At 39.0% G+C, this 23,714-nt stretch overlaps 2 protein-coding genes and 1 pseudogene across 12 annotated transcripts in view; 1 reads left to right on the top strand and 2 right to left on the bottom strand.

Moving 5' to 3' along the window:
• Positions 1-181: 181 nt before the first annotated feature.
• On the bottom strand, positions 182-13,960 carry C16H2orf15 (chromosome 16 C2orf15 homolog). Of its 5 annotated transcripts, none has more exons than XM_072741340.1 (4): positions 13,845-13,960; positions 13,386-13,496; positions 11,671-11,739; positions 182-4,189 (listed from the first exon to the last, which is right to left on the bottom strand). In XM_072741340.1, exon 4 carries the CDS (start codon positions 4,117-4,119, stop codon positions 3,853-3,855), a length of 267 nt encoding a protein of 88 aa, XP_072597441.1. In that variant the 5' UTR covers positions 4,120-4,189; positions 11,671-11,739; positions 13,386-13,496; positions 13,845-13,960; the 3' UTR covers positions 182-3,852. The 5 variants fall into 5 exon arrangements, 4 of the variants coding, with proteins under 4 accessions (XP_072597441.1, XP_072597440.1, XP_025848554.2 ...); XM_025992769.2 differs by lacking the exon at positions 13,845-13,960 and adding an exon at positions 12,729-12,846 and having other exon boundaries at positions 3,551-4,189; positions 13,386-13,520; XR_011997796.1 differs by lacking the exons at positions 182-4,189; positions 13,845-13,960 and adding exons at positions 4,239-4,363; positions 12,729-12,846 and having other exon boundaries at positions 13,386-13,768.
• Positions 1,893-2,398, bottom strand: LOC140595865 (iron-sulfur cluster assembly enzyme ISCU pseudogene; annotated as a pseudogene).
• Positions 13,809-23,714, top strand: part of TSGA10 (testis specific 10) — a 128,629-nt gene continuing 118,723 nt past the window's right edge. Inside the window, exons 1-2 of one of the 7 annotated variants that reach the window (XM_072741326.1) lie at positions 13,809-13,909; positions 20,526-20,654. Coding sequence is in view for 2 of the 7 variants with exons in the window: in XM_025992483.2 (XP_025848268.2) it covers positions 14,200-14,256; positions 20,526-20,654 (186 nt within the window). In the remaining 5 variants the exon portion in view is untranslated. The other 6 variants (XM_072741325.1, XM_072741329.1, XM_072741328.1 and 3 more) reach the window with 6 other exon arrangements.

The raw sequence follows: 23,714 nt of genomic DNA on the forward strand, positions 1-23,714 counted from the left end.
GTGGATCAGGCCGAAATTTATCTGAGCTTTCATCCTTAGCTGACTCCTCTTATTTCCTTATCTTGCTTCTTTCACTCGCTTATAAGTTTTTCCTAAAGAGCACTCTCTCAAAAGTCATGTGCACCTGAATCCCTCTCAGGCAACTTCTAGGAAGTCCTAATTAAGACAGTCACACATTAGCTTAATAAAATGAAAGCTTTTATTATTAGCATCCATGACAACACCATTGATGTAAAACCAATGCATGTATTATAGGTTTAGATAACTTATTTTATGGATCTGTTGGATTTAAAATCTCCTAACATCCTTATTTCTGTTGAACTGTATACTTTTTTTAATATGGAGAATTTATTAGAAACAACAGAAAAAAAAAGAACAGAACTCTGAAAAGTGCTCACTTTAAGATACCACTCATAGAATTCTCCCAAAACATCTAATTGAGTTGTCCTTATTAAGCTTGTTCCATTGCACCTCTTCCAGGAAGCTCTTTGTGGATTTCCCTTCTGAAGTGTGCTGCTAAAACTATGGCTTAGATTGGATTTGGGGATTACAATTTTCTGTTGCCTTAGCAGCAATGGTTCTCAATGAGGATAATTAATGTTTGCATTTTTTATTGTCTCAATGACTAGAGTGTGCTACCATGTTTGACACCCTGCAGTGCAGGAGGCATCATGCACAATCAAAGATCATCCCAAATTCAGTATCCAACATGACTATCAAAAGTCATGAAGATGAAAAACAAGGCTGTAAATATCTGAGCCAAGCCCCTGTTAAAAAGGGCAGTGGGTTGATAAGCTTACTATGACATCTCATATTGCTAAATCCAATGGACCTTTCCATACTTTCAATTAACACTTACACCTTAACAACTACTGTAGGCAATCTTGACATTACCTTGTATTAGTTTTCTATCATCTTACTAAGAACTCCTCAGTTCCCTTAGCCAGTTCCCCCCATGCTGACCAGCTCCTAAATGTTAAGAGTTCATCAGGACTTAGCTCACACTATACATTCACCTTGAGCAATCTCACTCATTCCCAAGGCTTTAAATACCACTTCTGCATACAACTTCAAAATTTCTATTTTTAGTTCCACACATAAAACTGTCTACTTGCCTTGGAAACTGGGTTAGGTGCCAAAACTGTACTCATGAGCTCAGTTTTTTTCCCCAGGGAACTTCCATGCATAGTCTCTTTAGGAAGAAATCCTTTCTTTTCCTCACTTCTCACTTTCAAACCATCATTCTGTCCTGCTAACCTTCACCTGAACTCTATCCCCTTCTCAAGACCCTGATCATTATCATCATCTTAGACAACTTTGTCACTGCAAAAGCTATAAATGACATGACCTTAGAGAAACCTTCCTAGTTCCAATTAGAAATTAAGTTTATATGTTACATCTCCTGTCCCTCTGAACATTTTACTTTTTCTCCATGGCACATCATAATTTGTATCTTTTTTTTAACATGATCTTACATTCCTTTATTATATATATATATATGTAAATGTTTTATGTACAATAATTAGTTCTATCAAATAATCATACCAAGGCCTTCTACTGGTAATCTTCCTCAAGATAGATTCAGGTGAGATTAGGTATTTGCGCACTTTGTGGACTAAATACACTTGAGACTTCGTGATTGATTTCAGTTTTGAGGCCATGCACACAATTCAAAATATACACAAACTGGATTAAGGCGATAAAGTGGGCTGAAAGAAAGCACAGGACTTGGATCGAATAAACTGTGTATTTTGCTTGCATTGGAGCCACCATGTGACCAGCAAATGCTTTGTTTGTCTCAGAGCTGTTTTACTGTAGTGTGAGGGGCTTCTGAACGCCTACAGTGATCGCTTGGAGGGTGGACAGACACTGCTGGACACTTCATTGAGGGCTCATTTCTTCTCTGCCTCTTCTTTCTTAGGTTCTTGTTTCAGTTTGTAATCAGCAAGGGCAGCCTTGATTGCATCTTTGGCCAGCATAGGGCAGTGCAGTTTCTCACAGAGGGAGGGCAGAGCTCCTTGGTGATGTCGGTGTTCTTGATGGTCAAGGCTTCCTCCACCGTCTTGCCTTTTACCCAGTCAGTGGCTAAGGAGCTGGAGGCAATTGCAGACCCACAGCCAAATGTTTTAAACCTGGCATCCACAATCTTCTCCTTTTCATCCACTTGAATCTGCAATTTCATTAGTCACCACATGCTGGAGCCCCCACCAATCCAGTTCCAACATTTTTTGATGTCTTGTCCAGGGACCCCCATGTTTCTAGGATTTTCATAATGATCAACAACATTCTTGTGATAGAGCCGAGCCGGAGCCGACAGTTCTCGGGCAGGCAGGTGCGGGCTCCGGAGCAGCAAGGCCGACGCTGCTGGCCTCAGACCGCCAGCTCCAGCTGACACCATTTTCCGGGCTTGCGCCTGTGCAGGCCGAGTGCGAGACCCATAATTTGTATCTTATATAATTCTTCTCTACTGTCTGATGTTCTATCTTCCCTGGTAGACAGACAGTAAGCACTATGATGGCAGTGGCTATTTTATTCACCACTGTATCCCCAGCAACAAGCACAGTGCCAGGTTAGGTGAACAAATGAAACATTTGAGGTTTTTTCTCTCACAAAGAATTATGTTCTGTAAATGATAAAAACCATCCTCTTATTGGCTTATGTCCCATTCCACAATTTTATTTAGCTCTAAGCTCAATATTCCCTACAGATATATTTATATTTTTCTTATTTATAAAATATTGCTTCTCCTAAAAGAAGATGCATTTTCCTCTGTTTTTATGAATATTATGCAAACTACTCACAATTGGGCATTAGAGATAACCAATATTAAAGTACAAGAAAATGTTCAAAACATAAATATAATTACAGGTTACTATAGGTCCAGACACAAAATGGTTTTAATTTTATCTCACAATCCTGGGCCAAAATACTGCTGTCTCCAACGGTAAGATTGGCAAACTAATATATAGAAAACAAGAACTTTTTTTAATACTAGGCTGTTTTCTTATATTAAATATTGGTAGCATAAAATGGTAGTATCTAGGGCAGCCCTGGTGGCACAGCGGTTTGGCGCCACCTGCAGCCTGGGGTGTGATCCTGGGGACCCGGGATAGAGTCTCATGTCAGGCTCCCTGCATGGAGCCTGCTTCTCCCTCTGCCTGTGTCTCTGCCTCTCAGTCTCTCTCTGAATAAAATAAATAAATCTTTAAAAAAAATTAAAAATAAAATAAAATAAAATGGTAGTATCTATAAGATAAACTACTATATTTGGAATTAACTATTTAGTAATCCTGAAATAGATTCAATGTGGGGGGAAAACAGTTTTAAAAGGATGATTTAAAATATGAAATGCTTTTCCAGGTATGTAATTTACTGGCCTTTTGCAGAGTTTACCTGAAGTGATCTTTTACAGAACAGAAATGCAAAAATGCTGGAAGAAAAAGTACCCTAAAGCAAAATCCCAAATTGGAAATATTACAAAATCAGTACATCACACATAGTGTGAAATACAGATGTCAAATTGGGCACTGTTTTTTGATCACTTGTTAAAGAAATACATAATTAAAATATTTTGGTACCATTTAAATACTGTTCTTCAAAAATTCTAATTTTTGTGAGAAGGATAGAATACCAGAGAATTTTGCTTTGAATTTTGGAAAGCTTTTCCCCCAAAACAACATTTTTGAGTATGTATTTAAAAAGTCCAGTCTAAGGTGATTCATAAATAGTGAAAAATATGCAATTGTCTTTCTTCATGTTGTTAGGTTTTTCCTAATAAGGTTAAGTTCTCATTCAACATGTTCTCTTAGTCAAAAGCAAATTCTCATTTCTTTGGCAGTAGGTACAAATATTTCATTCCACATCTGTCATTTCTATTCCATCACTTTCTTTAACATATACCACAGAACCCAAGGTTTTCTCTGAAAGACATCCTGAAATCTCTTTGTTTCTTGTAAAGTTTTCTTGGTTTGTGTCTTCTAATCTTATTTTCTTGGTGTTTTGAAATAACACTGGTTCCAACTTGCTTTTCTCAGTTCGTCGCATCAAATGATCATCCACTTTTGAATCCATACACATAGCAGATACCTGAGTAGCAGGTTTACCAAGGGAAAATCCCATTGGGATGGTTGAATAAATATAGTTTGCAGGTACCTTTATAAGTAGCAGAAACGTTTCTTCAACTTGATTGCTTGGAAAAGAAATGATAACAAGTGAATACAGTGGGAATTTCAACTAACCTCATGGCAGTGCTTGTTTTCATGAAATATCATGGTGGTGATGCCAAAAACGAAAGTAAAATTGCCTTCCACCTCTCAATGTTTACATTTCCTTTGTGGGAGGGTGTGCAGGTTCTGCAGATTCTCTGAAAGTGGTTTTAAAAAGGAATTTACCAGATTTTATGCTTTATGACCGTTCAGAAAATAACAGAACTTCTCTAATCTGTTATATCATTTTTGCTATCAAAATCTTTTAACAAATTAATAGATTAAAGAAATAATTATTGAAGGCCAAACACTCTGCTGGGTGTTTGCCAAAAATAAAAGATGCCCAAACAATTGTAAACATTTGCCCACCTACTAACACACCATCAAAATATACAAAGCAGATAGGGAATTGAAGAGAGAAATAGGCAGTTAGTTCTATAATGATAGTTGGAGACTTCAATACTCCACTCTCAATAGTGGATAGAACTAGATAGAAGATAAGGAAAGAGAGGACTTAACAGATTAAACCAAACAGATTTAACAAACATTTCTAAGAACACTCAACAATAGCATACACATTCTCCTGTGCACTTGGGATATTTTCCAGGACAGACTATATGTTAGGACACAAATTAAGTCTCAATTTCTTTTACAGATTTTTTTTTGAGACACACATCCGTGCACACACACACAGAATGTGCAAGGGGAGGGGCAGGAGGAGAGGGAGAGAGAGAGTCCTCAAGCAGACTCCCCACTGAGTGTGGAGCCCTCTGTGGGGCTTGATCCCAGGACCCTGAGATCATGTCCTAATCTGAAATCAAGAGCCAGCTGCTTAATCAACTGAGCCACCCAGGCACCCCAAGTCTCAACTGATTTTAAAAGATAGATATCATACAAGGTATCCTCTCTGACTGCAACAGATTGAAGGTAGAAATCACTAACAGAAGTAAAACATGAAAATTTACACATCTGTGGAAATTAACACACTCTTTAACAACCACTGGACCAGAAGAAATCACAAGGGGAATTAGAAAATACTTAGGGATGAATTTGAACAAAATTACAACTTATCAAAACTTATGGGATGCAGCTAAATCGATGCTAAAGGGGGTAATTCATAGCTTATAAACACATTAAAAAAAAACAAGACATCTTAAATCATCAACCTAACTTTGTAACTTAAGGAACTAGAAAAAGAATAAAAAACTGTACTCATAGCAAAAGGAAGGGAATAATAAAGATTAGAGCAGATGAATAAAAAACAGGAAAACAACAAAACACAATGAAACCAAAGGTGGTTCTTTAAAAGATCAACAAAATTGGCAAAACTTTAACTAGATGGACTAGGGAAAAAAGAGAGAAGATTAAAATTATTAAAATTAGAAATGAAAAGTGGGGCATTACTACTGATTCTACAGAAATAAAAAGAATTATAAGAGAGTGTTCTGAAAAGTTGTATGCCAACAAATTGAATATTCTAGCTGAAATGGACAAATTCCTAGAAACAAAACCTACCAAGATTGTCATGAAGAAACAGAAAATCTGAAAAGACCTACGACTATTAAGGAGATTGAATCGGTAATCAAAAAACTCTTGGCAAAGAAAAGCCCAGGACCAGATGGCATCACTGGCGAATTCTACCAGACATTTAAAGAATTAATACCAAGATTTTTCAAACTTTTCCAAACATTGAAGAGGAGGGAATACTTTCTAACTCATTCTGTGTTACCCTGATATAAAAGCCAGGCAAGGCACTACAAAAAAACAAACCTAGAGACCAACATTCCTAGTGTGCATTAATACAAAAAGTCTCAACAAAATACTAACAAACCCTGACCAAGTGGGTTTATTCCTACAATGCAAGAAAGGCTCAATATATGAAAATTGATCAACGTATCACATTACAGAATGAAGGAAAAGAATCACACAATCATTTCAATTGCAGAAAAATATTTGATAAAAATTCAACAAACTTTCATGATAAAACCAACAAACCAGAAAAAGGAAAATACCTCAACATAATACATGCCATAATATGAAAAACCTACAGCAAATAGCATACTCAATAGTGAAAGCTTTCCTTTTAAAATCAGGAATAAGGCAAGAATGCCCACTTTCACCACTTCTATATAATATAGTACTAGAAGTTCTAGCCAGAGCAAAATGAAATAAAAGGCACACAAATTGGAAAAGAAGAAGTAAAATTACTTCTATTCACAGATGATATGTTTTTATATGATAGAAAACTCTGAAGACTCCACAAAAAAACTGTTGGAGCTAATAAATGAATTTGGCAAAGTTGTAGGATGCAGTCAGCACACAAAAGTCAGCTGCATTTCTAGCCAAGAATGCTTTATCCAGCAAGGCTGTCATTCAGAATAGAGGATAAAGAATTTCCAAGACAAAAACAAAACAAACAACTAAGGGAATTTGTGAACACTAAACCAGCTCTGCAAGAAATATTAAAGAGGACCCTTTGAGCAGAGAGAGAGACCAAAAGTAACAAAGACCAAAAGGAACAGAGGCAATCGGCAGGAATAGAAACTTTACAGGTAACACCATGACACTAAATTCATATCTTTCAATAATCACTCTGAATACTAATGAACTGCTCCAATCAAAAGACATAAACATCAGAATGAGTAAAAGAACAAGACCCATTGACATGGTGCCCCCAGAAGATTCATTTTAGACCCAAAGACACCTCCAGTTGGAAAGTGAGGGGATAGAGAACCATTTATCACGCTACTGAACATCAAAAGAAAGCTGGAGTGGCCATCAGACAAACTAGATTTTAAACCAAAGACTGTAATAAGACATGAAGAGGGACACAAAGAGATCTAACAATTGTAAATATGTAGGCCACAAACTAGGGAGCAACCAAATGTATAAATCAGTCACAAAATTAAACACATTGATAATAATACATAGTAGCAGGGGACTTTTACACCCCACTTAACAGCAAGGGACAGATCATCTGAGGACATCAATAAGGAACAAAGGCTTTTAATGACACTGGACCAGATGGACTTAACAGATATACCCAGAACATTTCATCCTAAAGCAGCAGAATACATACTCATTTTGAGTGCACACGGAACTTTCTCCAGAACAAATCATATACTGGGTCACAAATCAGGACTCCAACAGTACAAAAAGACTGAGATCATACCACGCATATTTTCAGACCACAAATGCTCAATATCACTCGGTTATCAGGGAAATACACATCAAAACCATAATGAGATATCACCTCACACCAGTCAGAATGCTAAAACGAACAATTCAGGAAACAATATATGTTGGTGAGAATGTGGAGAAAGGGGAACCCTTGTGCACTGTTGGTAGGAATGCAAACTGGAGCAGCCAATCTGGGAACAGTGTGGAGGTTCCTCAAAAAGTTTAAAATAGAACTACCCTACAACCCAGCACGTGCATTACTAGGTTTTATCCGAAGGATAAAAAAATAGTAATTGTTAAATTTCTGTATGTTTAAAACTGTGTCAAAATACAAAGTTGAAAAAAGTTAAAAATAATATACAATTAACCCTTGAATAACACAGGTTTGAACTGCATGCAATTTTTTTTTTCAATAAATATGGCATAGTAATGTAAATGTATTTCTTATGATTTTCTTAATAACCTTTTCTCTAGCTTACTTATAAGAATACAGGAGAGAATATATATATATATATATATATATATATATATATATATATATATATATATAACAAACAAAATATGAGTTTTTTTGTATTATTGGTAAGGCTTCCAGTCAGCAGTAGGCTATTAGTAATTCAGTTTTTGGGGAATTGATAGATATATGCAGATTTTTGACTGCATGGGCAGGGAGTTGGTGCCCCTAGCCTCTGCACTGTTGAAGGTTCAACAATAGTAACAAAACTCTGCAAAGCAAAGTACTGAATTTGTATTCAATAGTGGTAAAATAATGGTAACATATAGAGTTCTCAACTGGCAAGTTAAATTTCAGTTTAATAGACGAGCTGAAGAGGAACCAGATACAATAGGGTAGATTTGGCCCTTTGAGTCTCACCTTGTCTGGAATATTGAGGACATGAAGGGAGAACAAGTGTATTTAGGGCCTTTCGGGCCTAGCATTTGGGTTGCCATTCAAGAAGAAATCTTGAATGCATAAGGAAGAATAAAGTTCCATTAGAAATTAATTAAATATGGACATACACAACAGACAGTCTTGCCTTACCATTAAGATATACTACAAAGTCAAAGTAAAAACAAAAAACAATAAACAATAGTTTAGCACAGGTGCAGGAATAAATAAAGGACCAAGAGAACATGACAGAGTTCTAATATGGACCTAGTTATGTGCCAGAAGTTTACATATGGTAAAAGCACCATACAACAAAAGGGATAGAACAGATGAACTTAAGTAGGATAGTACTGTGAATGCTGGCTCATGATGTGGATGAAAATAAAGCAGGATCCCTATCTTACACACAAAAGTGGGCTCCAAATGCAGTAAAGACCCAAATGTGAGTCACAGAACTATAAATGCAATTTTTAAAATGTAGGACAATATATTTGTCAACTTGGGTGGAAAAAGATTTCTTGAAGAAAACATATGGACCAGAGTACCCACAATTAAGAAATTTACTGAAAAAAGAAAATATAAACAAAGTTAAAATGATGGAGAATGGAGGATGTGCGATACAAAGTGGACAAGGGATTTACAACTAGAATATAAAAATAACTACAAATCAACAAGAAAAAAGGAAATCCAATAGAAAAATGGCAAAGGATATAAAGATATAATTCACAGATTGGAGAATCTCAGATAAAGAGTACATAAAGAGATGTTCAAACTTACTAAGAATCACAGAAATGCAAGTTTACTACCATCAGAATGGTACACTAGAAAGGTGGAAACATGGAACATGAAGGAGAATACAGGGTGATGGGAAATCTTGTGCATTGCTGGTGGAATAATTCTTAGCTCCTATTTCATATTCCATATCCCATCCTCCAATGAATTCCGTTTCTGTTTCTATTCTTGCCCAACCCTTTCCATTGCATGTTCTTCAAACTGTATCTGGCATGAGCCTTTTAAACATAAGTCAGATCTCATCAATCCTCTGCTCACCACTCTGCTCTAGGTACTTTCCATGTCAGAGTGAAAGTCAAATTCTCTACATATTGAGTCTCCAATGGTAGGCAGAATAAGGGTATCCAAAGATGTCCACATCATAATTCCCAGAACCTGTGACTATGTTACATGGCAGCAGAAATCAAGGATGCAGATGAGTAATGGTTGCCAGTCAACTGATTTTGAGGTGGGAAGATTATCCTGGACTCATCAGTGATTATCAGTGTAATCACAAAGGTCTTCATAAGTGAAAGAGAGAATGATGCAGTGTGGGAAGGACCTGACTGGCCATTGCTGGCTCTGAATATAGGACACCATGAGCCAAACAGGCATCCTGCAGAAGCTGGAAAGACAAGAAAATGGGTTCTTCCTGAGAGCCTTCAGAAGGAATACACCCCAGCTGACATCCTGATTTTACTCCAGTGAGATCCATCTTGGACTTTTAGCCTCTTAGAACTATAAGATATTAAATTTATGTTGCATAAAGCCACCAAGTTTCTGGTAAATTGTTACAGCAGCAATAGGAGACTAATACAACAGCTAACATTGTGTCATCTAAGCTCCTATCTCTCTCACTCATTCAACCCCATGACCTCATTGTTGTTCCTAAGCATATGCTATGCCAACCCCTTTTCTGCTTTAGGGCTCATGCATTTACAGTTCCCTCAGCCTGAAGCAATTTTTAAATTACAAGTCACTATTAAAAAACAGACAAAACACATGGTTTTTAGGTAATGGGCAAAAGGCAGTGAAGGAGAATGGAAATAAACAAGGTGAGCCCTATAAGCGCTGCCTGGAAATTTCAGGCTGCCACATGAGGATGGGGAACTCAAAGTATGTTTGGTTATTTCAGTGAGTGGAGAAGACAGGCGTTCAGAGCCTGCAGAAGCCAAGTCACTATAACTTGTAGAGAGAGGTTCAGTGAGGGAAAGAGCTCCAGAGATCTGCAGAGGATTCCCCACAATTCTTTGGCTGAATACTAATCAGAAAACACATGCTTAAGGAAAACTACTGAGGCCTGGGAAAGAACCCACCAAAGAGGAAAAGGCCAAATAGTTTGTAGAGCTTCCACAGAGCCAAGAATAGAGTTCCCACAGCCCGAGTATAAAGAACTCCAACACAGGACACTGAACAGAGTCTCCAGAAAGGTACTGGCCTCAGAAAAGGGCCAGATTAGCCCTAAAGAGTATTTGGACCTAATAAAGCTTAAAAGCAAGGTTCTAAAGCAGCGCTGTCCAACAGAACTTTCCTCAATGATAAAAATATTCTCTATTGTCCACTATATTAGCCACTAGCCATATGTGGCTTAAGATTTTGAAATGTACATAGCGCACATGAACTAAATTTTGTTTTATCTAATTTTATTAATATAAATTTAAAAATGCCACATGTAGTTAATGGTTATTACTTTTGAAAGGGCAGATCTAAAGGATACAACTGTTTCCAAGTAACATTACTATACCTCAAAACAAAGCCTAAATATATTTAAAGAAAACAAAAACCTCCAGCACCCAACAATATAAAATCTGCAATGTCTGGCAGCCAATAAAATTAACCAGGCATGAAAACAAGAAGAAAAATATGACCCAAAAGCAGAAGGAAAAGAAAATTAGTTAATAGAAACAAACCCAGAAATGACACAGGTGATATAATTAGCAAACAAGGACTTTAATAGCTATTTTAAATACCTTACAGATTTTCAAGAAGGTAGAGCAAAGCATGAGCATGATAAGATTAGAAATGGAAGATATTAAAGAGATTTAAACTTCCAGAGATGAAAAAACAATCCTGACATTAAAAAAAAAAAAAAAAAAATACTGGGGATGGGATTAGCGCCGCCAAAGGAAAGAAGAGTGAATTTGAAGATGTATCAAAAGATATATTAAAATGAACAGAGTACCAATTAGCTGTGGAACAACATCAAGCAACTTAACATATGTTCAATTGGGGCCCCAATTTTTTTCCTAGGGAACAAAGGAGGTATAGGAAAAAAGAAGATGAAATAGGGACTTTCGGGCAGCCTGGGTGGCTCAGCGGTTTAGCGCCGCCTTCAGCCCAGGGCCTGATCCTGGAGACCCGGGATCAAGTCCCACTTCGGGCTCCCTGCATGGGGCCTGCTTCTCCCTCTGCCTGTGTCTCTGCCTCTCTCTATGTGTCTCTCATGAATAAATCAATAAGATCTTAAAAAAAAAAAAATAGGGGCTTTCATAGTGAAGCTTGTAAAATGAAGGGGAACTAAGGGAATAGAAAACACACACCTTAGAATTACAAAGCAGTGTCTGTCACAGGGAAGAGAGCACAGGTACTATAAAAGGATTAGTTGGGGCAGGAAGGAGCACTTACCATTCTTTGGATTTCCATAGAGGGAAGAAAATGTTCAATTTCTTGGGTTGGGGGATGAAGTCAACAGTCCTTGATAGGGAAAGAAAAGAAAATCTTCATGCCCTGGTTTGACCTTAAAATGTCCTTTTCCTTACAGGGTTTGCAAATAGTCTTCAGTAACATCTAGAGGTGCACGTAAATGCTTAAGCTTTTCTTATTTTTTCCCTAGGGGAAGTAATTTCCTACTTTCCATATTAGTAATCTCCTTCTTTCTCCTAAATCTTTAACTCTGAGAGTTTTGAGGTTCATACATCTTTTATTCACAATCTTAGTATCTGGAGACGAAATGAGATTACATAATGTTCTTCCTAAAATAATTTTTTAGGGTGGTCTTTGAGAGTTCATGCTTCATTTTTTTTTAATTAAAAAATTTTTAAAAAAATATTTTATTTATTTGAGAGAGCAAGAGAGGATGGGGTGGGGGAGGGCAGAAGGAGAGGGATAAGCAGGCTCCTCCTGAGCAGGATCCCAGGACCCTGAGATCATGACCTGAGCCAAAGGCAAATGCTTAACCAACTGAGCCACCCAGGTGCCCCTAATTTTAAAACTTTTAAAATTTTAAATTAAAAATGATTTTTAAAAGTAAGCTCTGTACACAACATGGGGCTTAAACTCACGACCCCAAAAGCAAGTCACACGCTCTACTAGCCAGGCACTCCAGTTCATGTTTGTTTGTAACTTATTTTATCAGGCATAATTATATTTCAGAGGAAATATAGTTATGGCACCTCTGACTTCAGAGGAAATATAATTATGGCACCTCTGACTTCCTTGTTTAAAAGAACACAGACACTCAGATTAATTATTTAGTGACTAGCTATACTTAGCTGAAAGTATATGATAGCTGAAAATAAATGCTACAAACTAGAAGATGTAACGACATAAATAATGAAGAAATCGGAGGTGGGGAAAAATAACGGCACTCATAATTAAACGTACTTTTACAAAGAAGTTTGTTCTAACATGTATTTATGACTGCCAATAACATACTGTGGAGGGAGAGAGAAATGAGTACTCACCTGGCAAAAACAGGAATTGCTAATCTCTTCAAATGTGAAATTACTTTTGAAATACAGAGGTGCAAACTTTATCAAGATCATCAGAGAACAGCTATAAAAATCTAGTTAACTATTTCACCTGTAGGGAAAGATACGGCGATAAAGCCATTAGAATTTAGAAGCCTTTGGGTTAGGACAGGTTAATATCAAGAAATGTTAAAAATAGGATTTCTTTTCAAGCCGGGCTCCAAAAATTTGGCAGAGGAATGCAATCCTCATTCTTTTTCACTAAACAGCCCATTCCTCTACTTTTAGGTAAGGTGATGGATTTTAACATAGTTGGATGGCCGATAATGTTACACTTGGTTAAATTAAAAGAGTGTTCCAAAACTGAAGGCTCCTGCTCGGGAGAAGACAAATGCAGATGGTGTTAAACAGGCAAACGATCGATACAATATTAAATATCAAGTGAGATAGTATATCCTTTCCCCTTTTGTTAACCATCACCAGTTTTTCTGGAAAGAGGTCTTTGGGGAACTGGCACGTGGAGAAGAACACCGGTCAGGGATGTGCGCCTCTTCGCTACGAGTTGTGCCACCTCCCGATTCAGCCATGGCTGACTGGTGCAGGGCTGACCGGGTCGTGGGTCTGCTGGCTCCCCCGGCTGCAGGCGCTTACCCGGACAGAACTGCTCTCTCCGGAGAGGCTGCAGTAGCAGGACCCGACCTAGGAGACTCCCCGAAAACCGGCTCCTGGTTACGGCAGGAGAGCTCAGCAACCTTCCAGCGCCTAAAAGGGAGTAACGACTTCACTGAATGTGGGTCCAGAACGACACCGTATCCCGAGGGGGAAAAAAATGCCACAAAACTGCAACAGCAAAGCAACAGGTGTTCCAAGAGCGGAGGGAAGAAGGCAGGCGGAGATACAGCCCTGCGCATGCGCGTTCCATCCAGGTGCGGCAGCCACAGGCAGGGAGTAAGAATTAAGCTGTGGAGAAGCGGACAGCGGCTGGTTACTAGGAGACGGGACGCTCGGGTGGGACGTCTAGGCCCTGCGTGGTCGTACGCCTGCGCGGCGCGGATGGACCAGGAAGAGGCGTCTGCTCCGCGCCCTGTACGGTGGGGCAGGTGGACATACGCGTCGCTACGTGCGTGGCTGCGCACGCACGGCTGTAGTCCCCGCGAGAGAGAGAGGCGAGCCAGGTACGCGTGCGCACGGGAACTGGGGGCGCGCGGGACGGAAGCGGAGCGAAGGCGCCGGGGAGGTGGAGGACGAGCCCCCCTCAGGTACAGAGCGTGAGGGCGGGGCCGACGGCGGCGCCGACCGGCGCTAACCGCCCCCGCCTCCTTCCCTCCGGGTCCCGCCTTCCTCTGCCTCCGCCGGGGCGGGGCCAGGCCGCAATAGGGGTGGGAAGGGAGGGGAAAGGGGCGGAGGATGGAGACGGGGAGGGACCTGGATCCCTGGCGCCGGCGGTGGCCTGCCAGTCGTCGCGATGAGCTCCGGGGAGGCTGTCGGGCGGAGGAGTCCGGGGAGGGACTCGGAGCTCCAGGTAGAGGCAGCAGGGATGCGCCGGGTTGGGGTAAAGCAGCTCCTGGGTCGGAAGGCCCCGCATCCGGGCGCGTGTGACGGGGATTAGAGGCCGTGGGTGACCTCCGAAGCGGGAGTTCGCTGCTTGACTGGCTGCGAGGGACGGTAGCGGGCAGAGCTGTGGTCCCGGGAAGCCCACTAGGAGCAAACTTTGCCCCTGTTGTTGTCGTTTCTTGGGCGCTTCGGGTTGAGCCCAGTTCCTATGGTGACCGCTTCGCTTCCTGCCGCAGCTCTCCGCCTGGTTGTTGGGGGCACTGTTCTGTTTAGAAACGCTTGGACTGGAGGTGAGGAATTTGGAAGTCAGAGATTTGGGAGTTCAACCTGCTATTCCCGACCCCCAGCCTCTCACTTCTAAGCCTCTTTATAGACTTTGGGAGGTGAAGGGCCGAGATTACGTAGGTGTTTGCATGAAAATCTCATGTAGTTTTCGGTAGAGATTATACACAGGAAAGGCAGGGTAAACTGGGTTTTGTTTGAAAAAAATATTTGAGATTAAAGTTGAATAACTGCGGTGATTATGGACCGGACATCTAATTACACAAAGGAATACATTGTTATTGTTTGTTTGTTTTTTAAAATAAAGTCAAGGATGGAGGCTTCAAGAAAAATGTGCTTAGGTAACATACCCCGTGTTTTCCTTTTTACAGCACAGGGCCTTATATCGCAGGATATTCGTTGTTTTAAGTTTCCTCTACTGGTTTTCAGCATTTAAACTACACTTTTCTTTTTAACCTGTAAGAAAATAAGATAATAATTGGTTTACGAATAGAAGAAACCAGGTTAGAAACCAGAAACTAGAAACATAAATGGAAAGTGACACATTCCAATCTGCCTTCAGGATAAAACTGATTCTTGTTTTTATCTTAATTGCTCAAGGGACTAAACCATTCAATTTTATTTTTATTTTTTTTAATTTTTATTTATTTATGATAGTCACAGAGAGAGAGAGAGAGAGGCAGACACACAGGCAGAGGGAGAAGCAGGCTCCATGCACCAGGAGCCTGATGTGGGATTCGATCCCGGGTCTCCAGGATCGCGCCCTGGGCCAAAGGCAGGCGCCAAACCGCTGCGCCACCCAGGGATCCCCAACCATTCAATTTTAATTAGTGAGAAGTGACTAGGAAGGCGCTATTAATGAAATATTTACTGTAAAATAAACTTTGGTGTGATTTAATGGCAGCTTCCAAAATATACTTTATTTTGTTGACTGGAAAAAAAAATCATTGCTTACAGTCTGGCATATATTGAGATGTAGAGATTCTGTTGGCTCTTTTCCTGTCTTCTTTTTAAGTTGCTTAGATCAGTTTTAGGGTAATTTGTTTTTAGAGTATTACATATACAGAGGCAATTAGAGCAGGTGTTACTATTCATTTTTTTTCCTCATCACATGCTCTCTCTTCTCCCCAGATGTAGCCACCATCCTTACTTCTTATGATAACCAACCACTACCATGATTTTCTTTAGAGTTTCACTGTCTTTGTATAGGAACCCGCATATTCTAGTTTGGCTTGTTTTTTAACTTTATATAAATGGAATTGTAGTAAGTATTCCTTTTCAGTTTGCTTTTTTACTCAATGTGAGGGGTTTTTTTTTTAAGATTTTTTATTTATTTATTCATGACAGAGAGAGAGAGAGAGAGAGAGAGAGAGAGAGAGGTAGAGGGAGAAGCAGGCTCCATGCAAGGAGCCCCATGTGGGACTTGATCCCAGGTCTCCAGGATCACACCCTGGGCTGAAGGCGGCGCTAAACCGCTGAGCCACCCAGGCTGCCCTCAATGTGAGGTTTTTAAGTTTTATCCTTAAAACTGCCGCAGCTCTCCGCCTTGTAATTAGTTTGTTGTTGCTTGTAATTAGTTTGTTGTTTAATGTTTACCTACTCCACTATTAATGTTTTTACAGTTTTTGGTAAACATGAACCATTGGTGTGAACTTTCTCATATATGTGCCTCGTAAGAATCTTTTTAATTGAGCTAGTTAGTAAGGTAGTTCTATTTGTCTTAGTTATGGGATTAACATGTTTATTATTAATATTTTTTAGTTTATGAAAGCCCCTTGAAAACAACTCTTTAACTCCTATGTTTCTTAGAGGTCTTGGTAAATGATACTTCTCCTAAGGCCATTGCTTTATTTTCCTTTAAAAAGACAAGTTATTCCTTTACAGAATAGTCTGGATTAGAAGTAAGGAGCTTAAGTTTGAATGGATAATTAGATTATTTCTTTTTCATAAGAAAGGTTAAACATTATGGCTTTACTGTTTTGTTTGAAGGGAATTCCCAAAATGTTTTTTGACTTATTTTTATAGTACAAAAACCTGTCTCAAAATTACTCAAAGAACTGTGTGATTTTTTTACATTTTTCTTTTAGTGAGGCTATTTCTTCCTACTTCAGTGTCTATCACTGTAAACTTTTGGAGACAGCTTTACAAAAAGAAAACAAGTAGACTTTTTGTGGAACCAGATTTCAGAATTCCATATAAAGTACTCCAGTATTTTTAATTATTCTATCAAAATATTTGATGACATTTGTTGAGCATGTATTATATGCATGATATTTTGCTCAAGATTGATGATTTTTTTTTATTTTTAGCACATGATCTTACCTCCTATTTCATAAAAAATGAAACTTCTACTAGGCAGGCCTTTAAATTTCTACCCCTTCTTCTTCTTTTTTTTTTTTTTTTTTTTTTAAGATTTTATTTATTTATTCATGAGAGACACAGAGAGAGAGAGGCAGAGACATAGGCAGAAGCAGGCTCCAAGCAGGGAGCCTGCTGTTGGACTTGATTCCGGGACTCCAGGATCATGCCCGAGCCTAAGGCAGAAGCCCAACTGCAGAGCCATCCAGGTGTCCCAAATTTCTACCCCTTCTTATCTAAATCTTCACCTGACCTTGCTTTCCTCTTATCTCAAAGGACAGTGCACATACCGTTTATTTGGGTTTCCTTTTATTGGCTCTGTGGCCTTTCTCCATTAGTTAACATTAACCCATTCTTAGGAATCTTCGATGTGTTTATACTGTAGGGCTTCTTAACCTAGTGGACAAGAACTTTAGAGAGTTCTTGAATCCCCTGAAATTGTTTGTAAGTTTTGTGTGTGTTTTTATTTTCTTGAGGAAAGGACTCAGCTTTTGTCTAATTCTGAAGGGAGTCCTTGATAGAAAAGGTTTTCTCCTTTCTAACAACCATTCAACAACTGTAGTCATCTTCTGCCTTTCACTCTACCTCTCATGATCATGCTTCCTAAAAGAACTCTACGTTTTCTGTTTTCTTTTGTTCATTACTCATTTATTAGTCCTCTTCAAATATGCTTCTACCTCATCTGTACCATTGAAACTACCTTTTTGAGTCATCAAAATTTTGTTATTATGAAAATATTCTGTTGACTACCAACTTTGTGCTGAGCACTTCAGTAGCCATTAGAGATATAATAGTGAGCAGACAAAAGCCTAGATCTCTTGGAGTTTACATTCTAGTAGTGGGGAGACAGACAAAAACAAATTAAAAAATAAATGATATAATTTCAAATATCATTAAGTGCAAATAACCTGATGAGAGAGTATTTAGGGGATCCTTGGGTGGCCCAGCAGTTTGGCGCCTGCCTTTGGCCCAGGGTGCGATCCTGGAGACCCGGGATCGAATCCCACGTCGGGCTCCCGGTGCATGGAGCCTGCTTCTCCCTCTGCCTGTGTCTCTGCCTCTCTCTCTCTCTCTCTCTGTGTGACTATCATAAATAAATAAAAATTAAAAAAAAAAAGAGAGAGAGAGAGAGAGTATTTAGGAGAGAGGCTACTGTAGGTAAGAAGGCAGGGAAGACCTGCTCACGTCTGAGCCAGAGAAGGAATCAGCCATGTACAGGGTTGGGAGAGAGAGTGTTCTTAAGAGAGGGAAATCGGGATCCCTGGGTGGCGCAGCGGTTTGGCGCCTGCCTTTGGCCCAGGGCGCGATCCTGGAGACCCGGGATCGAATCCCACGTCAGGCTCCCGATGCATGGAGCCTGCTTCTCCCTCTGCCTGTGTCTCTGCCTCTCTCTCTCTCTCTCTCTGTATGACTCTCATAAATAAATAATAATAAAAAAAATTAAAAAAAAATTTATAAAAAAAAAAAAAAAAGAGAGGGAAATCAAGAACAGAGACCTTGAAGTGGAATGAGATGGGCACAGTGGAGGAACAGAAAGAAAACCAATAAAGCTGATGGGTGAAAAAGAGTACTGGGTCTACTTAGGGAAGTGAAGGCAGGGGCCAAATCATGTAGCATCTTAAAAAGTGTGAATTTTATTCTAATTGCACTGTGAAGCCATTGGAGTGTTTTTGAGCAGGATCTCATTATTTTAATTAAAGTGATTGTTTTGATTTCAGTTCAGAAAAAAAGTTGTAGGGAGCAACAATAGAAGCATGAAGACCATTTAGGGAACTGTTACAGTAATTATGTGGGAGATGAATATGGAGGTAGTAATAAGTATGTTGAGAATGGATTTGGGAAATAATTTTAGAGGTAGAACTAACACAGTTTGTTGTTGGGGGTCAGGGAAAGAGGAAACAAAGACAATCCCTTGGTTTTTGACTTTGGGCATTACACAAATGGTGGTGCATTTAACATGGGAAAAACTGGGAAGGAACATAGTGGAGGCAGGGTTGAGAGCAGGAGTGCAAGTGGGAGACCTAAGAGGTCTGTTTTATGGGCACCTGGGTGGCTCAGTGGTTGAGTGTCTGGCTTTGGCTCGGGGTGTGATCCCATGATCCATGGGTCCTGGGACGGAGTCCTGTATCAGGTTTTTCCCACAAGGAGCCTGCTTCTCTCTCTGCCTATGTCTCTGCCTCTCTTTTTGTCTCTCATGAATGAATAAATAAAATCTTAAAAAAAAAAAAAGTCTGTTTTAGACATGTTAAAGTTATGATGGTTCTGGACATTCAGTAGACACAATACAATGTGTTAAGTGCTCCAATAGGAGTATAGTCATGGTTTTGGAGGAATATGGAAAATATGTCCTAAATCTTTTCTGGGGAAGTTCAAGTCAAAAATACTTTTTTGTAGTCTTTTTCTTTAAATTCCTTAGCATACATGTGCATTCCTCTGATATGGCATTAATCCTATTATACTGTAAATTCTGATTTGTTTGTTCAGGACTTCCCTAGACCCATTGAGGGATGAGGTTGTAGGTTTTTATTTGTTTTCCTTGTTTTTTTTTTTTTTTTGGTTTCCTTTTTAAAGGAGGGGTGGTGCAGAAGGAGAGGGAAAGAAAGAATCTTAAGCAGGCTTCACGCCCCACACAGGGCTCGATCACACAACCCTGAGACCTGACCTGACCCAGAATTAAGAGTTGGATGCTTAAATGACTGAGCCACCCAGGCACCCTACAAATTATTTCCCTAAATCACACAATTTCTGAGCTACATTGTCATGTAAAAAAGCATAGTGTGGAGTAGTATGCATAGTATGCTAAAGTGAAAAATATTTTAACATGTCATTTTGCACATGTGCAAATACATTATGTACCAAAAATTCCTAAAAGTGGAATTATTTATATAGAAGCTATATGTATTTGTAATGTTAGATTTTGTGTAATTGTTCTTCAGAAATATTGTATCAATTTATACTGTCCCCAGTGATGTATAAGAATGGTAAATTATATATACACCTTTCTGATCTTTGCCAATGTGAGGTTAAAAGTGGTATCTTGGTATTTTAATTTGTGAGATTGAATGTTTTTAAATCTGTTTAAAAGGCATTTCTGTGAAATATCCATATTCTTGCTAGTTTTTCTATTAGGGTATTTCTTTTCCTTTTTTATTTACAGAAATTATTCCAATATTAGGGAAGTTAGCCCTTTGCAATATGGGTAGCAAACTTTTTTGTTAATATACAAAAGAAGCAATAAATAGGTAGCTAGTACCTAGTATATTGGACAACACAGGCCTAGAAGTAGTCTACATAATTTGCCTATGATCCATATTTTCTTAGAACAATGATTACCAAAGGGATAGGGTGGGCTATGTCTTTTTTGAAAAGCATGTTTAATATTGTAGTTTTCTGTTGGGAAAACAAAAAGTTTCATAATGTGAGGTTTTTAAAAAGTAAAGCTTGGTGAAAATTCTTTTAGCTGGTGAGGCAAAGTTAAAAATAATTGAAAATGTACCTAAGAATATTGTTAATTTTCAAATGTCATTGATTGTTTTGAAGAATCACAAAACTGTTTTAAACTGAATGTCTTGGTATCATTCCCATTTTTTCTACTAGGTTACCACCAAAGAACATGATTTTGGTCTAGGGGCTCCAGTTTCTGAAGCTGAAAAATACCAGAATACTCTCCAGCTAGAACAAGAAGTGAGAAATCAAGATAAATTCATCTCTGCACTGAAATTACAGGTTACATTTAATTTCTGTATTCCTTTTATTTTGGAATGGGCCTATTTTAAAAAAGAAGATGGAGAATAAATACTAATTCAGTGCTCACTGAAATCTTATGGGTCTAAAATCATTCCATTTTTATCTTACCCATTTTGATACATGCAGATTCAGATACATATGAGTGCAAACTGCATGGCAAGTGTTGTATCCAGTGCTTTTAAGTACGTAATCTTTCTTGATTCCAACCTCGTGAAGTAGTGATGTGATTTTATCTTTTAGACATGGGAGCTGAAGTTCCAAGAGGCTATAGAATTATAATATTTGACTAACAAGTGACAGAGCTAAGTTGGATTTGTCTGAACTCCCAAGTTAGCTAGAATTTGAACCCAGTTGTCTGAACTCCAAGTTCAGTATTGTCTATTCTCCTAGTGGCTGACCTGTGGTAAGGCTCTTAAAAGGAACTTCCTCTTCTCTATGAAGATAGAGTAGACTCCCTTTATGCATCCCACTAAGCACAACTAAAAATGCTGAACGTTTTGTTATAAAACAAACATAAGGACATTCTGAAAGGTGGGCAGAAGAAGGAAGACTGGCTGGGGACCTCAGTATATAGTAAGTGACGTGTTAGTGAATTCCTGGGTTTTCCTTTTGCTTCGTGTATCTCAGACAGTGCTGGAAAAACTGACATCTAGAAACAATGGATGCATGCAAGAAAAGTTCTCAGAGGAGGCATTCCTACAGCTAAAGGACTAGGAAGGGGGCAGCCTAGCAATGTAGACCACTTTTTTTCTTTTTCTGCTTTACGTTTTTATAATTTATATACATTTTTAATTTGGAAACAATCTCAAATTTATCTAAAAGTTGCAATTATGGAAGAAAGAATATCCCCTCACCCTACCATTTGAGAGTAAGTTATAGACCTAATGTCCTGATATCCCTAACATTTGAGTGGCTATTTCTATAAATAAGTACACTCTCCTATAAGATCACAATACAATCTGGTAAAATCAGGAAATGAACTTTAGTACATTGCTGCCAGCTAGTCCTCTGACCCTATTCAAGTTTTTGCCAGTTGTCCCATAATGTCCTCAATCACAAAAAGATCTAGTCCAGCATCACACGTTGTGTTTAGTTATTGTGTCCCTTTATCTCCTTCATTCCGGAACATTCTTCTTTGATTTTTATGACCATGACACTTTGAAGAATACAGGCCAATTATTTTGTAGAATGACCACTGATTTGGGTTTGCTATGATTATCTTTATGTTACAAACCTTTGGCTCATAACATATGTGATAGCCGGCCTTCAAATTGGCGCCACCCTCTTTACTCCCACTTTAATACAGTCTCCCTGCACATGGTACCAAAATTGATCTTTATGACCAAGAGCATAGAGCAGAAGTGATTAAGTGGGAAACAAGCTTCCATGTTGTGAGCAGCTCTGTGGATAATAGGCCCACGTGAAAAGGAACTCAAGTAGTCAGTAACCAGTGAGAAACTGAGGCCTGCCAACTGTGATGATGAGCTTGGAAGTGGATTTGCCAGCCCCACTTAAACCTTGCCAGAATGACTGTCACCCTAACTGACTCCTTTCACCTAGTGAAAGACCTTAAACCAGAATCACCAAATTAAGCCACTCCCAGATCCCTAATCCCATGACACTGTGACATAATAAGTGTTGGCTTAAGGTACAAAATGAATACAGACAGGAATATCACAAAAGTGATGATGGATTCTTTTCATTGCATCCTATCAAGTAGCACACAATTTCATTTTGTCCCATTACAAATGATCTTTATTTGGATCCCTTGATTAAAGAGTTAACTTCTGGGCTTTTCCCTGGTGAAGTTCCTCTTGTTCTTTTTTAATTATTTTTTATTTTTTATTTTTTATATTGAAGTATACTTGACGCACAGTGTTACATTAGTTTCAGGTGTACAGCATAGTGATTTGACAAGTCTATATGTTACACTGTGCTCACCACAAGTATAACTGCCATCTGTTACCATACAGTGCTAATATGATATCATTGAGTATATTCCCTATCTTTTAGCCTTCATCTTCATGATTTACTCATTCTGTAACTGGAAGGCTGTACCTCTCACTCCTCCTCACCCTTTTTTCCCATCCTCCTACCCTCTGGCAACCACCATTTTGTTCTCTGTATTTATGGGTCTGTTTCTAATGCAGACGATTTTTGGACAGTAACTGGCTATTCAGACACCATGAAAAAAGCTATAGCCCCACTCCTGCTGGCAAAGGCTGAGTAAAAAGCCTAGACTTCCACCCTTTTCAGGCTGTGACAGAGAATCCCAACCATACCTCATGCCCCATCCTCTAAGCCCCCTATCCCATCAAGGTTGTATCAAAGAGAAATGCTGGGTGGGAAGTCAAGACCTTAATGCTCACCAGGCAATAAGTATCCCCCAATCCCATAGTGTTGGCAAAGACCACGTGGGGATCCTAGATAACCACCCTCACCCAGAATAAGGAGGTGTCCCCTTTCCTTTTTGTTGAGCTGGTGTCAGAGGGGACCTATTACAGAGTCAGGACTTTTACCACCTCCTAGCAATAACAAGTCCACCCACCCACAGTAGTGGTGAAAGATACATGGGAGCAGAAACAAGGTATCTGTATTCTATCTCCGTGTGGTAGTATTAGCAGAAGCCTGGTGGGGACCTGAACTCCCATCCCTGCCTAGCAGTAACAACGAAACCAGCCCTCCCCAGGTATCAACAGAGGCCTAAGAGAGAAATTGGACTTCCACCTACACCTAGCAATAAGAAGATAGCATCTCCCATTTTTAGTTTGAACTAAAGTCACAGGAAGTGTGACAAGAAGCCTACTAAAACTCAAGAGCATATCTCAATGAAAAAAATCACTTCTTATCTCAAGAAGCAGGAATATCTCCACCTTGATGAGCAAAGACAACCAAGAGATGCCAACACAGAGATGTCTCACAGGATTAGAGATTGTCTCACAAGGATTTTAAATCAGTTACCATATAAATGCTTCAAGCAATTCTGAGTGTGTTTGAAACAAACACAAAACTAGAAAATCTCATCAAAGAAATAAAAGA

Source organism: Vulpes vulpes, chromosome 16 (genome assembly GCF_048418805.1).
Source record: "Vulpes vulpes isolate BD-2025 chromosome 16, VulVul3, whole genome shotgun sequence".
Classification (NCBI taxonomy): Eukaryota; Metazoa; Chordata; class Mammalia; order Carnivora; family Canidae; genus Vulpes; species Vulpes vulpes.